This window comes from Formica exsecta, unplaced genomic scaffold, assembly GCF_003651465.1.
Source record: "Formica exsecta isolate Colony F162 unplaced genomic scaffold, ASM365146v1 scaffold222, whole genome shotgun sequence".
In the NCBI taxonomy this organism is placed as follows: Eukaryota; Metazoa; Arthropoda; class Insecta; order Hymenoptera; family Formicidae; genus Formica; species Formica exsecta.
In genome coordinates, this window is record NW_021849518.1 from 645,656 (window position 1) to 663,521 (window position 17,866).

Here is a 17,866-nt window from a genome sequence, read left to right on the forward strand (position 1 = left end):
TTTTTTTTTTATCAATTTGCACGAGCAAATCTCTTCGCGGTCAGACAGAGTTCGTCTTCCGATATCTCATCGTTTAGAAACCGCGTTGCTTTTCGATCGTCGATGAAACTGCAATGCGATGCAGCACTCTGCCACCGTCTATTACACCATTACGGTTCATTTTCATTTAACGGCCGACGATCGTACGACGGCGAAAGGTGTGGTCGTCACGATGAAAAGTCAAGGTGCAGCGAGACATGGCTGTTAGACAATGGTGACCGATGATACACCCTCCTCCTTCCTTTTCAACGAAACGGCGACTCAATCGGAAATTGCCGATGGATCGAAACGATATAAGAAAAGCCGCTCTATTAAAATGTCTAGTCATTTTTTAGGAGCGACTTGTGATTCTCTTGATCGAATCGCTACTGGTGCTAATGGAGAATTTTTCTCGAGAATCGTAGCTACCATCAAGAAATTAATAGATAGACTCGATTCTCTCTCTAGGAGGGTTGAATGAAAAATTTCTCTCAACATTTATTCGCAACAAATCTCTCGAAATACGCACATAGGTGCGTGCGCACGTATATATCCGCACAGCGATCACCGTTTTACGGTTAAATCGACGGATTACGTTCTCCTACTCTTTCGCCGCGATAGCTACGTGGCTCGGTGTACAATGTCTAAGCCCTCGGTTATTTTTCACATTTGCCCGCGAGCTGTAATAACGAGATTTAGAAAACACACGCACATACTTGTCCGCCCAACATTCGGCTACCTGTCCACGTGCACGGCGAACGCAACGGAAAAAAAAGGAGACAAGCAATTTTCTACTCAGTGGTGGAAAGGACTCGGGTCATTTCCCGCAGGTGCGGAAGAGCCCGCTTTGTGGTTTTTTCCACAATAATTTCTCTAAATAATTGAGATTTATCCTTTAATTGAAGTTTCCTTACCTGTCATGTGAATTGAGACGTCCCTTTATATATAATTATTTGTGTCAAATCAATTTAGGCTTAGGGATACTCGTTAGTGTAATAGATAAATTAGTCGTACTATAATTCTACTGATATTTTTAATTGCGGGATACAACTCGATGATCTTTTTTGGCTGTGAACTATTATAATTAATTTATACGATTGTCATTAAAATGATCAGTAATTTATCTCACATTACACAGTCATATACATATTTCTGTTATTTAATTATTTTATAAGAATGAGATGTGCTCATTAAATATTAATGATTACAACGCCAATGAATTAACGCGTCCAATAATATTCGATTTCGTTGTATAAATTTGAAAACGGAAAATTGTCTGATATGTAATACATATATTGAGGGATTCTGCGTATTACTATATATTCCATGTATCGTTGTCGCGTTTTTCACGCTACATGTATCAGGACCGGCAATCGGGGTGGTATTATTTCATCGGTCGGAAATAGCGGAGGGCGATCTTCCGAGGAGGCGGTCGGGACCAAAGTTAGCATAGCTCGTGACTTAGTAGTCCTAGGGGTGCCGTCCGTCAACCCTCGTAAAGAACCTTTCTTATTTCGCGATATTTTGTCGCCGGCGCGATATTTATCGTCCGCGTAGGACTGACCAGTGGCGTCGCAAGCTTCAATATTAGAGATATTGTCTAAATATATTATTTATAATTTAAAAGAAGCGTGTAGCGCAAATATAATTGTAAACATATTTTTGAAATATTTTTAAACAATTATATACATATATTAATTCAAAATTGAATTAATCGCATACTTTATTATATCTTATCTTAATAACTTAAAAAATATTATATATATATATATTATATAAATATTATATAATACGAGAAACGCACGATATTTTTTCTCGTAAATTTTGGCAAATAAAAGGACAGTGTGTGTGTACCAAGTTTCGTATTCGCATAAAGGCGATGACACGCGCATCTCTTCTTGCCGTTCGCTTTTGTTGGCGCCCGAGTACCCAACCAGTTAATTCCGCTACATTTAAACGCGTCTCGGCGAAACGGGCAGATATATCATACAAATTGCCATTGTGGTCGCGACAATATGCTAAACACGCGGCACGTTACGGATGGCTGTTAGCATTTCGTTATTCCGCCGGCGCACATATATATACGCTATTTAGAATGAGGGATATGCGCGTTTGTAAGCAGACAAAAAAATCGCCTGGCTGCGGCAATTTTTTTTTTTTCCTTTTTATATTGGGCGAACGTCTTTCTAATATGCGTATTCCTGTTTGCGTCAGAGATGACTAAATTGAATTACTCTCATTATTTTTCAGCTGTTTCATTTAAATCCTCCTTTCAAAATCAGAAGCTATTTTGTGCGACACGATAGCCGATTTATTATTTTATATTTTAATTTTTCAATCTTTAAGTAAAAGCGTATCGATAAAAGAATATATTAAAATTCTACCTTTTCGTGTGGATCGTGATATTCCACTTCAATTTCTGCAGCCTCTCTTATTAAGAGAGATTCGATTTAGCGGAGCATTTTCCGGTTTTTCGTTAATGCGGCACGCACAAGATCATACGAAGAGTTTCCCCGTAGGATAATGCTCCTCCACGCATTCATTACTCGTGAAAGGGTGGGGGATCCGATCAGCGCAACGTGCAGGAGAGAGCCTAAATCCTCGAACTCATTAATGAGCTAGTGCGGTCCACGGGCGACGCGCGCGCGTATACGCCAAGCTTTATACTTGAGGTTTAATTCGTGCCGGCCAAATTAATTTGCAACGATAAACGAGTCGGTGTGTGCGTATGCTGTTAGCGCTGCGTTTCGAATCGGTCCAGATTAGCTCTGTTCATTAAACACGGGCGTGCGCGAATTCGACGACCGGATCGTCGGATTTGCACAGCGCAACGGCCGTTGTTGCATTAGATCAGCATCATCGACATCATCGACATCATCGTCGCCGAGAGCCGTCGAGTTTTCGGCACTTTCGCGTTACGCTTACGTTTCCTGTAATCGAGCTGCTGTATCGATCAAAATTTGCGGTCGATTCCGAACAATGTTATCCGCGTTAATCTCAGGATGCTACTCGTGTTAATCGCAGGAGAGTAGCATACAGGAACGTTAATAAACTCATAACGAATTCTCAATTTATTTCAGAGTTACAAAACATTATCTTACTACGAGAAATATCTTTCTATTACAAAAAAAAAAAAAAAGCTATTATTCGAATGCTTTTTTTGAATTTTTAGTATCTTTAATAAATATATATTGAATATTATGTATATTGAATTTTCTTTATGTAATTATATTTACAAATAAAATTATAATAGAGAAAAGAGAGATTGAAAATTGAATTTACGCATGCTCATTTAATATAAAAACAATTAAGAAACTTTGCTAAACAATAAAATGAAAAGATGCTCGATAACGTCAATATCTAGTCCCCCTAGTCTCGTTCATTATTTTCTTTCTTTATTTATTTTCTTTCAAAACTATTTCGAATAATAATCATTATCGCTCACAAATGACGCAAAACGAACGTCTGTACAGTGTTTCCAAGTAATGATAATTAGCGTAATGTCAAGAGATCTGATTTGTTGTTAGACGATATTGGTTTGTCAGAGGAGACGCACGCGAATACAATGGTTCACTGTGAAACTGTTAATAACTGTGCTCTCGACGTTGATAATAATTATTAGCACGATAGCGGGCGTTATTGAATGGAAATTTTGCGTAACTCGTGTAATCCGTATCCGCGCGCAATTAATTATCGTACCGCGATAAGTCGCGATATTATTCCGTCCGTCCCTTGAGCATATACGCGCGGTTGGGCTGATTGCGTGTGTGTGCTAACGTCATGTCATATATTATACACGCATCATCGCGTTGCGTACGCGCACTTTCCAGCTGATTTCAGCGTATTTCCTCAATCGTTTAATGCACGTCCCGCATGATTGTATCATCATAATGACAATCTATGACAATATAATGATATAACGAAAATCCCTCTTTATACCACTTTTCGAAATGATTGTATTTAAAAGTATGTAATGATGAATTTCTTTTTTTAAATTATGCGTGGATGAATATTACCGTAATAAAAAGTGTCAAAAAAGAAAATAATAATAATAATAAACCAGACAAATAAATTTAATTACAGTACATCAGATGTGTCAGATACATTTTCAACTATCTCTAGATAATTGACTGGTAAATCTATGATTAAAATATTCATGTTTACGCACACCATCGATAAAATCTTTTCGCGAAATATCGGCATTTTGAAAACCTTAATCGAACGGAAATTTGGCCGCGGGGGTGCGATCACGATCTGTACGACAGATCGATCGATTGTTTTGTAGGCATCTTTCAGAGGCAAACCAGGTACAGCGGCTGCGGGCGCTCTCTCTTTTCCTCCCTCTCCTCGCTCGACAAAAAAGTCAGCTGCCGCGAACGCTAATTTCGGCACGCGCGCCGCGAGGCTTTTTAGGCGCCGTGATACAATGGAAAGCGCAACGCATCCGAAAGTCGAAGCACGCATCCTGAATACCGCGCACCTTGCGCCCCGTTAATTACGCCTTGGCAATGTGCGCGCGCGTTTCCGTAATCGCTTTTTGCGCGATACGAGAGCGCGTAATGCAACTTTCGACGTGCAAAAGTATTGTATAACGCGGTTCTCTCGAGAACGCATACACAGGTCCACGCAGCGAGTGTTCTTGGATATTCATTTGACGTCAACATATCTAATATTTTTCGGAAAGAAAAAATAATTTACGAGGAATTTTATGTGAAAATTATTATAGTAATAATAGTATTATAGTAATATTTCTTGCTTTATATTTTCCATATTTTATAGTTTTTGAATTAATGTAATATTACGATTTCTTCTATTTATATAAATATATGACTATTTATATGTTTATATATATGTATGCGAATAATTATAAATTTGATCGAGAAGAATGTTAGAATATTAAGAGCTTTGACGAAGCAGCATGTTATCCATAGGTCCAGAGAAGCGCCTCGATAAAAATTGTAACAACAAACACTATATAACGACGAGACAAAGTCTCGTTGTTGGAGAGATTCGCTTCCGGAGTATTAATCACGTCGAGAAATGGAAGGCGCCTTTAAAAAGACGTTGCCAAAGCCGTTATCGTCCTAATCGGGAAACATACAACCGCGAAGAAATATGTGTATGTACATACGAGCGCGGGACGCTCGTGCATCCTTAAGCAGCGAGTATTAAGGAAGGAGCGAGATGATAAAACCCTGTGGCGGCCTACAGCCGGCAATAAATGTTTCGTAGCTCGTAAAAATGTTATTGCCTTCTGTGCGGCGCGATACCAGAAGACGGCGCGCGAAAGCAAAGGGGGACGTTGAGGTGATAGAGACACTCGAGAGCCTGGCCAATTCACCATGTACAGCCAAGTATTGACAGATTCTTGTATACAAACCATCAAATGATAATGTAATAAATCGTAAGCAAGAATAGAAACAATTTTTTATACGTCAGTTATACATAGTTATTTTAATATGTAAAATCTAAAAAATTTCCTGCTCTTTTTACTGACATTAAATGATTTTCTCTTAACTGATCTTATTTATAAATTATTTACAATGAAAGACGAGTGGCGTAATCTATCGTAGTTATTTTTGAATATGAACCTTTTATTTGTTCGATTTTATCTCAATTAAAATATGTATGCTGAAAAAACAACAGACTATATTTACGTGCACACACAACAACGTTGTATTCTGAATAATTGGAAAATAGGACTTGCATGTATGTATGTAAATAAACTTATTTTGCGACTAGGAATCACCTATCTTTTGGATTGCATTATCCCGATTCCGGTATAAATATAATGCATACGATGCATGCAACGCGTTAATCAGACTTGGCGGTAGATAAGTTGGAGTGTGACTCGGACTTGTGTAAAAGAAGTCGACTTGGAATATCATGAAAGAAAGAGCTGAAACGAACGAACGACACACCTCCTTTGCCTGTAACTCGAGAAATAGCATTCGTCATTGTGAGACCGGTCTATTATCACGCTTGCAAGATAGAATGACAATGCCAGACGGAAGTGAAAGATCCAGGAAGTGTTACGCATGATATCATAACGTTGGAGCTATATAGACGATATTCATTCATAGTTAAATTTTTCTTTTAAATAGATCAGAAATAAATGATTTAAATAAATAAGGAATAATTTCTCTCATTAAATTAATGTTTACGATAAAGCTTTCAGCGCAATTTATGAATAGGTCAAATGATAAAAGAAAAATGTGTGATCTAATGAAATATTAAAAGGCTTATTGTTGCGTGTTAATAAAAGAAAATGAGAGAGATTGGAAAATTAAATTTGGGAAAAAGTACCTATAGTAAAAATGTTAACAAAACTACCGTTATCTCGAAGCAATTGGAAATTGTCTGCAAGAAGATAGCGCGCGCGTTTCTCATTCCGACATAATAACGCTCCCTTTTCTTTTACGCCGCTAATATTGCCGTATAATCTGTCGCCGTTTCGAAATAAATAACCCGCGGTGCGGCTAATAAAATTCGACGCTTGCGAACTTTTGTCTCTCGCGTCGTCCTCGCTTGTCGCTCTTTTGCGCGACAGAAGATTCCCGGCGGATGCGTTTCTCACGATGGCACACGGGATACTGTCTATATAAAGACACATAGCCGAGTAGGGCAGAAGGCACAGCGTGCACCGCGTCGCTTCATTTGTCTTTATATTAACGTCGCTGTGTAACGCCGTAACAGCGTTATGACGACACACAACGGTGCCTACATAGCCGCGAAACAACTTTTTAACCCCCCGCATTTTCCCGCAGCCCTTTTTCTCGCTTCTTTATAAACGCGCCGCCGTTTTACGAGGATCTCTGGCAGCCCCAGAACTGCCTCTGATTCCAAATTATTACTCGCGCACGGACGTCTCTGGGGGTAGCGTTTTTCGGCAAATTAAGTTTTCGTTACGAACAGCGTGGAAAATGCGCAATGATTGTGATAGAAGAAAGAAATTAAAAAATGTACACATTTATTTATATTAAGAAATGGTTATCTAAAATTAATCTTTTCAAGAATTCTTAACCGATAGTATATCGATAAAACTCAAAGACGAGAAAAATAATGACTGTTAGTCTTCATGTTATTCTTGAAAGTAACAATGACATGTTATTAAAAAATCTGAGAATCATAAAAATAAGATAAAATTAATTATCAATATAATATTGAAAAAATAAATGAAATTGTAGAATACAAAAATGATAAGAGCGACTTGGAAGAATGGAATAAAATCTTGGACGACTCCCTAACGCATATTAGCGCGATAATTGTAGAGCGAAGTTTCTTAGTGCAAATTCGTGTTGCTCGCGGGCAGACTTTCAAATCTGTAATAGACACAAGAGGTGTAATGCCGCTTCTTCTCTCCTAGACGTGGGGGCGAAGAGATACGTCGATATCTCGACCTAGGTGTACGTATTACCTGCAGGTAACTTGCAGCAACGCGAAGAATAAAGTTTTCTGCCGCGCGCTCGTATATATAAAATAATACCGATACGTGAGGTCGGTTCTTCTCTTCGTCCCGGGGCGGGTATTGGATGGCGGCTCCCAGGGGTTTAATTTTGTGCCGAAGGGTGGAAAATATTCACGGTTCCTTAAAATCCGACGAGCCTGTCTCTTACGAGCTTTCTCAGGGGTGGCGTTACGCCAAACGGTCACTTAAAATACCAGGACCCTTGTGCCGTTCATTTTTCGTTCGCCCGTGGCGATCGTTTCTTAATCTGCGCTAAACTATTCAAGATATATATGGGATACTAAAAATAGACAAAATTTTCTCTTGCTAAATAGGAGGTGTTTCTTTGTGACAACTCCACCTAAATATTATGTAATATTACAGAATACTCTTTTCCTATAACTTAATAGTCTTATTTTATCTCTTATTAACGCACTGTCTTTGCTTGCAGTCCATCCGTTGCACGATAAACGGCTGCTCCTGTGAGTCCTTCACACCCGGTAAACGTCATCTACGTTACTGCGAGAACTGTCATCACGGCTGGGTGCCTCACGGTAAGTTCAATCACACGCGCATCTTGTTCACGAAATAATCATCGTGCGTATCGCGTTATTGATAAAAAAAGCAAGAAGAAAAAAGAGAAAACGCGCGAAAAGATTTTCCCGGGGATATTCGGGCGTTTAGTGTCGCGTGTGCGAGCGGTTAAACGCAAATTTTCCAACTGTCAGCATACTTCATCCGACGGGCCCTCAGGGACGAAATTCAATTTTCCAACGATGACCACCGCCCAGCCCTTGTTGGGCATCGCGACCGCGCGCCTCCCCTTTTGCAGAAGGGCATCGCGCTCGCGCGCGCGCGCGTATTATCGAATACGACGATATAAGACGCCGGAATACTTTATGCTCTCGTAAGTTTCTGAATGTGAATCGGGAGGAGAGGGACCGGTCTCTGTTTCTCACAAAATTCCATCACGACACCCGGCGAATACACGCGCGCATACATACACGCGATACGTCAAACCGCGCTTAAAATTCCGCCTGCTTGACCCGCGATAGATTGGACGCGGCGCGGCATGGAATACATATCAATTTCGGCTTTCCTTCCATCCGGTCCCGCGGGAACGCGATTGCACATTCCCTCTCTTTTTCTATCTCCTCTTTTTTCGTACTCTCTGCCCGCGGACTCTGTGTATTACGCTGGAACAAAAGGTGTCGCAATCTTCCGCGCGTATTTCGTTGCGCAAAAAGACGCATGACGTGAGCGACGAAATGATAATTGTTTTCGCGGATTCCTGGGTTCAAAGATTGGATTAGAATTATTAACGTAATACGTTAATGTATCAGACGCAAACTGCATAATTATGGAGATATTCGAGCGCACGGACGTACTTATCGGTTGCTCGCAGATTATGGAGTAACGGTGTTTGGTATATATTTTTACAGCGAGTCGAGTATGTAACTCTTAATGGGTTTTGGAACTACAAATATAATCGTTTTTCTTTCGATATAATAATATGAACGACTTAAATTAGAAATAAACAGTCAGAACAGAAAGGCTTATCGCCACTCTTTGTTTCAAATCGGTTTCGCGAAGAGAAAACGGTACAAAAAAGATTCATCATTATCGATCCGTCAGTGATTAGAATAATAATTTATCATGTATGTTCTCAGCGGTAAAAAAGTGATCGAGTGCAACGATAGAATTATTGTTATGATCAATGAACATTACGTTTTAAAGAATCCATACCGAAATTAATATAATCTCAAGTATAATATTATTTTCTTTTTTTGACATGGTCGTTACCCAAAATTTTCAAATTAATTAAGTAATTAAATATTTTATTATTTATATCTTAATATACTTATTCGATTTAATCATACTTATGTACTTAGCAGTACACGTCCTTTTTATTTCCGTGACCAGATTCAACTTACGTATTTGATTCCGCTTAAATACTTAACACATGTCAAACGGACTAGAGCATTGTTGGCAATGCCACCGTACATTGTACGAGGCATCGTTCAACGCGCGCCATGAACGAAATCACGAGTAGTGCGCTGACAAAGGCCTTTTTAAATTGTAATGAGCTGCCAAAGAGTGAATTATGTGCCGTCCAAGTGCCATCGAGTCCTCGGCGAACCCCATCCTATAAAACCCCGCCATACATGCGTATATATATCCCGGCATCCCTGTGACCGCTCTCGGCCACCCCATGTCATGAATATATTTACATTGATCGGCCGTCTCGGCATTTTTCATTTGGCTCATCGTTGTGTCGGATGGAACCGAAGTGTGTCTATCCCTTCGATACTTTATTTATATCGACAGGACGTGTCTGTCTTTTTTTGAGGGCTCGCGCGTCTCTCCATGCAGTTTTCATCGGAAACTCGCGTATGAGCGATGAACCCGAGTCCGACGCTAATGATCCTTTCGTCCTTGCCCGGAAATCCCTGGAGCTCGACAAGATAGCTTCTTGGGCCGCCAATATTTGCGAGATATGTATCATATACGTGAACCTCTCGCGGAATCAAAGTCCGTCACGCTCGAGAGATGTAAGGATCATTTATATATAAAATCATATTTAAACAAATTTAAACGATATAATTTCCCCCCCCCCATCTCTCTCTCTCTCTCTTTTTTCAATAAGGGAAATATATTATTTATCATCTGAAAAGATCATTTTGCTCACACATTATCTTTCTTGTAAAAAATCAATTTTCTAAGTTTATCTCAGGTTGCAATGAAGCACACGCGCCATCAGCATTGGGAACGATCGAAGAATAATCTTGCGAGACCATTACACGCGGATTAATATAAGCCGCGCGTTTTACGTACGATATATATATCCACGACGATACGCGAGAACGGACGGTTGGTTCCTTCATAAAAATTGCGGCAAGTAGATGCGCGTGTAATGAAGGGTTAAAACGGGCGAGGTACAGTTACGTGATTAAAGCCTCGATGTTGAGTACAAACGTATATGTAGGGACCTTCTTTCCGCCGCGGCGTAACCTCGACGATAAGAGGATACGCGCGTACTCTAAATCCCGTACGCGCCCTTCCTGGTATAATATACGGGATATCAATTTATAGCGTACGTCTTTCTCGGCGAGGCAGAATTTTCCGAAGTTCGCCTTCAATACTTTACGTGCCTGCGCGAACCGATCATCTACGCTCTCGCCATCCCGGTCGTCCACAATCTAGTCTAATTAAACGTGTTTCACCGCACTTCATCGTATGTCATTTTAGCTGGTTGCCGCGAATATCGTGGCGAAGTCACGGAGTCATAAAGCCATCGATTATAATCGGTTGATAATAAGTTATGATATATTATTATACTCGATTCGATATATCGAGACTCATTTCAACCACGCTAAAAACTGCTATAATCATTCGCTAAGCATGTTGACAGAAGCGATTAATACCATATGTCGTGACATATACTCACGCTAAAAAAAAGTGGCATCATTTCATTTTCGTTGATTAATTCTCGATTATTTAATCTCAGGTGGAGACTTTTTTTATGCGATTGTCGGGAAATCAAACTTGACGTATAATTATTATTAATTGCTCGCGATTTATCTAATCTTGTTTGCCTTGTTCCTACAATATTTCTTCGCATCTTAATATTGTAGGAGAATAGTTGATTTTATGGTCCATACTAAAACTGATGGATAAAATCGTCGCTATACAAAATTTCACGATTGCCGAAAGGAGGAAGTCCTCGAGAAGATCAGCAAGCCCTCTCGACAAGCTCTCTCGAGAGGAGGAACTATGCAGTTAAGAACGGTGACAGGGTTGAAACGCAACATCTGCGCCTCCATCTGCACCTCTCACGATCGGCAGCTGGCGGAAGGTGAAGGAAAGGGCCCCGCAGGGCCCTCAGAGGAAGACGTCGAACTTTGGCCCGCAAAAGGGATATACGCGCGTCTCGGCGCGTGCACGATAAATCATTAAAAAGGCGTAGCCCGGAGTGACGCGCGCCGCCGTTAATAAACGCGCCACCAAACACTTTCTTTCTCTTTCTCTCTCTTTTCCTAGATTTATCTTCTTTCCCTGTCCCTCTCCCTCTATGTGAATTACGGCGACCGTGAACGAGCGGGGGTTATACTCGCCCCCCGTCGCAGTCTTTGTTTCGCATCAGCCTGTGACCGAGCTCTGTACTCGGGCGACGGGGGATGATTTACTCTCCCCGTTCCGTGAAACACGCACTTGCAATTATTTATCCGCACGCTTATTATAATGATTCAGATTCTGATTATAACGTGTAACAAGATTGGATGAATCTTTTAATGATCTGTATCTTTATCTATCGTGAAAATTGTAGATTCCATTAGTTTTGTATAATTTCAATTTTTCAATTTTGATTATGCATAATATAATCATTTTAAAACGAGAATAATCAATAATATTTTGTCCGTAATGTTAGATACAAAATTAATGTTTCATATTTACGGCATTCTACTTTTTCTACTTTTTTAATTAATAAATTTTTTGTCTAATATACATTAATATTATAATAAGTCAGACTTACATGTATATTACCACTGTCTTAAACATAATGCGGATACATTTCATTAACGGTTATATGACTCCATCGCGTACTTTAAGCGGGGATAAAGTTTAGAATATTTTGTCGTGGGGTACATTACGTCCCATTAAGAGCGTTAAAACACGGGCCTATTTGTTCTAATATGAAACCGATGCTAATGGCGATATATCATAGCCGTCCCCTATACATGCACCCTTCCTTCTCTGCCACCTAGAAAACGTCACCATGAATCACGAGATGCTAATGTACCAATTTATCTCGTCCCGACTTTATTAAGACTTACTTTTTCTCAGCGCGAAGGGAACGAAAGACCGCGATCGTTCACGCTAACTCTCGCTCGTCTCTCGCCAGGGTTTCAATACATCCATGTGTTGTATACAATCGCACACACACATATATATATATATATATGTCGGTAAAAAGAAGATCGATATCGGATGGGCGAGAGAACACGTATAAGCAGCGCCGAGATACGATTGACTGACAAATTCCGGCGACGGAATATACGCTCGTAAATCATGGTCCGGTTTTGGCGGCCGAAAGGAGGATGACGAGATCGTCCTCCTGGAACTCTTTAAAATTCCTTCGGGGGTGACCCATCGGTCCTGCTGCGCCGCATCATTGTTTCATCATCGTCGTGTTCCACGCGCGCGAAAACTCGCTCCTACCTTCGGAATCGCTACGCAGATCCATTAACGCGCCGAAGGCTGGAGATAGCTCGCTTTGTTATTTTGCACGCGGAGGGTTCGCCGATATGGCGCTGCATTTGAGAAACAGACGAAATATCATATTTTGAAAGTATTTTTTAAGAATTTATATGTATATTTTATGTTACTAAACATCCGTTGTATAGGTATATTAAATAAATAATATCTTTTTATTAAAGAAAATTATAGATAACTGCACTTGCAAAAAATTGGTTTTTTTTTTATAATAATTTTTTTGATGATTATAATATTTGCATGAATATGAGTATTCGAATTCTATCAAGTGTTTCTTTTTCTATAGATTTTGCTTTATATAATTATAAAATTCCGTCGATATATTAGAATGACAACTAGGAGAAAAATAACTCTAACGATACTATGAGTTTGAACACGCATTAGCGCTATTTATAAGTTGCACATTAATAGTTTACCGGTTAATCCAGATTCTCGTCCGTCGATTATCTTGTCGATAGGTAGGAACACTTGCCGAAGGCGCGAGCGCAAAGTGCACCGGACGACGGAAATAGCCGCCGGGGCTCTGCCATATGGGCACGATGGGCGCGCGGGCCAGAATGTCGCTCGATAAATCCAGCGGGCATACAGATTTGTCACGCGCGCGAAAATAGACGCGGAATGAGCGAGAGAGCCCGCGGACGCGGACCGCGGGCGTCGATGGCAGGAAGCGTGGGGCGCGAGGGTACCGATCAACCGCGACGCCAGGATGTGAGGGAGATGAGGAACGCGCGGGGACCGGACGCGGTTGGTGGGCCTCGACGTCGCCGCGTAAACACGAAGGCGCCGCGACGCTTTACGATGCCTCGCTACCTCGGCCGCTGTTTAACTTACCCGCGACTTTCTGGCACGCAGGCCATTTTCACACCGCCGACCGCCGTAACGACGACACGCGCGACGTCAGGCCGACGGTACGTCGTTGAAAATTGCAAACACATTTGCGAACGCGAGACGAAAATCGCGCGTTTTGGTTTTCGGTTTATAAGAAATATTTTCTGTACAACAAGATATATATATATATATTTATTTATTTATTAAAGAATAAATGGGAAAAAAACTCATTTTTTTTTATATAGATAATCATAAAATTTGTATAACATATGTCAAAAATTTGTAATCTTCTAAATTTAATTTTTCAGATAATATCTCCCACCAAACAAAGATACAAAATCGATTTATAAAACATGCATTTATCTTAATATTGTTTAGCGACTTTGCGATATGAAGTTCGGACTCTCGGCGGACTAAACCAGGGTCAAATTCGAAGGGACAGTTATGTACCTTGTGTGTGACGAGGAACACGAAAGGACACCGTGTCCCATCAACGTACCGTAGATCTGCGCGCGCGGCAATTCTCGGGATTAGGATTAAATATTGATGGCGCCGGCTGATACAGATTAATGTACATTCACTGGGCATCTCGATCTTCTCAATCTAACCGACGCGAGCGTTATTTGTCTCTCGTTCTCCGTCAAGAGGAACGCAAGTCCCCCTCTAACGCTCCGGTCGATTCTGGCCCCGGTTACTTCCATGACGAAGGACGAAGAGGGATCTCTGATTACCACCTCGGACGCGGCACGGATTGTCGAGTTCTCTTATCTGCTCCGTTTCTCTCTTTATCGTGCCAGGTCCCCGTTCTTACCTCGTCCCCTTAACTGCCTCTCAGCCTATCCTACTTCAGTTATGATGAACGGTGTCGCTGGGGGAGGCATTTATCCCGAGATACAACGTCCTGGGGGAATCTATTAGCGTGGCTCGGATAGATGTGAGCTTATTTACTCTCGCGATAACGTCGAATTATCTCGAAGAACAAAATATGCTCGAAGATGCTTCCCGGATGCTCCTCGAGATGAAAGATTCGTCATGACGAAAAAAATCGAATGAAAACCGAAAACTTATTAATATAAGAGATAAAATAAAAATTTTGGTGATATTAAATTTATTTTATACATATATTTATTTATATATACTGAGTTACAGGAATTACGAATTATTCGATTTTTATTATGTTTCATATATTTTTCTTCTCATAACAAAATAATAAAATTTTGATCAGCTAGAACGAACGCAATGCACTTTTAGCAATACTAGTCGATTTCGGAAAAATCTGCTAGCCTACGTAAATTTTCATTTTTTTAAAGCTAGCTCAGGTATCTCGATCTAACATTGTCCGTGCGTAAACGACCATGATCAATCAACAAATAAGAGAGAGGATGGAGAGCACAGTTTCGTTGCGGAAGCGCCGCGACGAGAAAAAGAACCCAGTCGATTAAAGAGTGCTGCGTAACGAATATTTTGGCCGTGATCGTTCGTTGTAATTAATGGCGCCGGGACAGCCCGCGCCGTGTAATAATCGGTAATTACTCACGGTAATTAAATAATGCGTTTATCGCGATGGATCGACTGGGTGGCCCCGAAATATCGACTCACGAGGACGACGCGTCTCCGACGCGAGACCGATAAATCTCTCCGAGTTTACTCCCGCCTTAGCTGGCGGCTTGCCCTGAAATTCGAGCGCGCGAGATAATACGCCGTTGAACGAAGACGAGCATCGAGAGTGGTTTCCGTCTTCTCGTCGCGTTCGCGCTCGAGTACTCGGGCATAGGCCCTTATTCTTACCTAGACTCCACTTGACGCCACATTTAACGCCAAGTGTGACTTGGAATCCCATTTGCCTAATGACCGGTTTCGCCAACTTTATCCGTTGTCAGTTAACTTTATCCTTAGCTTAAATCGATTAACTCTTTCTCTGCAATTAAAATCGGGAAGCGACAAGGGAGCAAGTGAAGTAAAACTAAATTAAGCGACGTTGATAAAACCGAATGTGAGATTTACGATTTTTACAATTCATCGTATCAGTAACATTATATAGCTCGGGAAACATTAGGAAATATTTTAAAAAACGATCTTGATTTATAAAAAATATTTAATTGTAGTTTTTTTTTTTTTTCAATTGGTTTGTGCTCTTTGAATGAGGAATGCATTTGTTAATAGCATGTAATATCTTACATTAAATCGCCTGAATTGCATATATGGTTGTTATCACAAGTTTGAAAAATGGATAGACACAACACCTTTCTCGCATCTGGCTCAGTCTAGCGAAACACGGATTAGTCTCCGTGATATCGGAGCAAACAAATGGCGTCATTCTTCCGAGAAACGTTCCACTTAATAACGCGGATAACCCCGACCTCCGTTTTTCATCCGTAAAGACGTCCGACTGTTCCTTCTTACGCATTTGTCAGCCGCGGTCAGTTTTCGCAAGCGTCGCTGTTCGTGATCGGCCTGTCGAGCAGATTCCTTTTTCGAAAAGAAGTCAAGAAAATACTCTTTCCAAAAAAGCTAATCTATAATTATTTAAAGAAAGAGGGAGAGAGAGAGAGAGAGAGAGAGAGAAAATTGGAAATTATCTTTATACATAAAAATTTTACAAAGGATATATCTTTTTTAATTAACTTTGTTAATTTTCTTTTCCTGTAAAAATATCTGTGATAATAATTTTACGAAAATCTAAAACCTTGTACAAAGGATGACATCTCATCAAAAATTTATCGAGCTCTTGATTGAAAAATTCTCAAATTAAATCCGAAATACACTTTACCCTAGGAAATACTTTATGTAGGCTATCTGCTGAATCTATCATGAGCGCTCTTTTATCTAGACCGTTTTAAACTCGTCCTCAATGTATTTTTCAGTCGTTTGATATTTTTTGAAACGACAAAATATATTGTTAGTGGAGGCGTAGAAGAGAACAAAAAAAAATGATCGTGTGCGACTGCTAAGCGACAGACAGGGTTGTGGCGACTATTTGACCGCAAAGGAAGAGGAAAGGATGTGCGGTCAACGGGGTCTCCATGAGATTAATGTGTCGCCTCCTATCACCAGTGATTGACAGCGCCGTGACCGCGACAAAGCGCCGACTTTCTCAGCCTCCTCTCTAACCCTTGTCGTCGCGCCACTTTGTCCTCTCAAGTTTGCACACCGACGGCGACTTCTTCGGTGAACGTTGCGTCGCAGAAGTGCAAGATTACGCGGCCGCAACTGTCGTGTTCTACACGCGTTATTGAAAGTTTATTGCGCTTGTTTTGTAACAGCTTTCATACATTATCTTTATGATGATTATGTCTGTGCTTCATTATATCTCGCGAATAGACTTTTTCTCTAAAAAGATTTTTAATCGCGAGGCACATAATTATAAATGAAATACACATTATTATATATTTAATATAAATGTATATTTCTTTTTTTTGCATAATTTTTTAATATGTAGAGTAAAGTAAATGCGTGCGTATTTCTTGATACGACTGTATTTAAATTACGCCGGAAAAATACAAAGCTACCGTTCTTCAAGCCGTATAACAGCTTTCATATCCAAGAAGCTTCTCATCAACGGAAGAAAAGTTTTGCAAACAGGTAGCATCGCTTTTCAGTCGATCCCGCGGGTCTGTCGGCAATTAACCGGGTGGTCGCGGGGGTAATTAGATGAAGGTTTAATTGCAGGCATTGCCTCGTCGTAGCTCGTAAACGAGAAAAGCTCGCCTGTCTCCGAGGTGCAATTCCCCGCATATTTACATCCCCCGCGGGACGCGAAAGGGATATAAGGCAGGAGAAAAGGGCCCGGGAACGGTAGTGTTAGGGATGAGAGAAGGCGGTGAGGCGGTCCCCTTTCGACGGTTTTACCGCTCCCCCGGCCGTCTTAAAAGAAAGGGTTAATTAAAAACAACAAAAGCTATCCGCGTCATTAGCGCCCGTTTGTATGCGCCGCGTTAGCGTTAGCGTCCGGGACTCTCGACGTACGACCTCGACCTTAACGAGGGGTTACGTCGACAATCCCGGAGCATCTGCTGGGGAATCGACTTCGGGAGGTCGGCGATCGATCGAGCGGTACAAAAAGCGGCATTTCGATCTCTCCAAGGGTTTCGAGCTCGGATATTCGGAGCGCGAATCCACCCCGGTCGCTTCGTCGTTCCTTCCTGCCCCGATGAGATTGCACTTCTCGACTGCGCAGAGGAGCGCAGGAAAGGACGGAAGGGCCCTACACGCGGAAGCGCCGTGTCACGAGCCATGAGCGTTTTAACGTTTCACGAACAACGTAATTCGACCGGGGGCAGCGTTACACCCTTAATTTGG

The 17,866-nt window shown here is 41.0% G+C and overlaps 1 protein-coding gene across 1 annotated transcript in view; it reads left to right on the plus strand.

The window, feature by feature from the left end:
- LOC115235455 overlaps nt 1-8,882 on the plus strand; it is a 90,438-nt gene extending 81,556 nt beyond the window's left edge. The window contains exons 3-4 of the mRNA XM_029807269.1: nt 7,917-8,019; nt 8,809-8,882. Coding sequence (XP_029663129.1) covers nt 7,917-8,019; nt 8,809-8,882 — 177 coding nt within the window. The remainder of the gene's footprint in view (nt 1-7,916; nt 8,020-8,808) is intronic.
- The last annotated feature ends 8,984 nt before the right edge of the window (nt 8,883-17,866 follow it).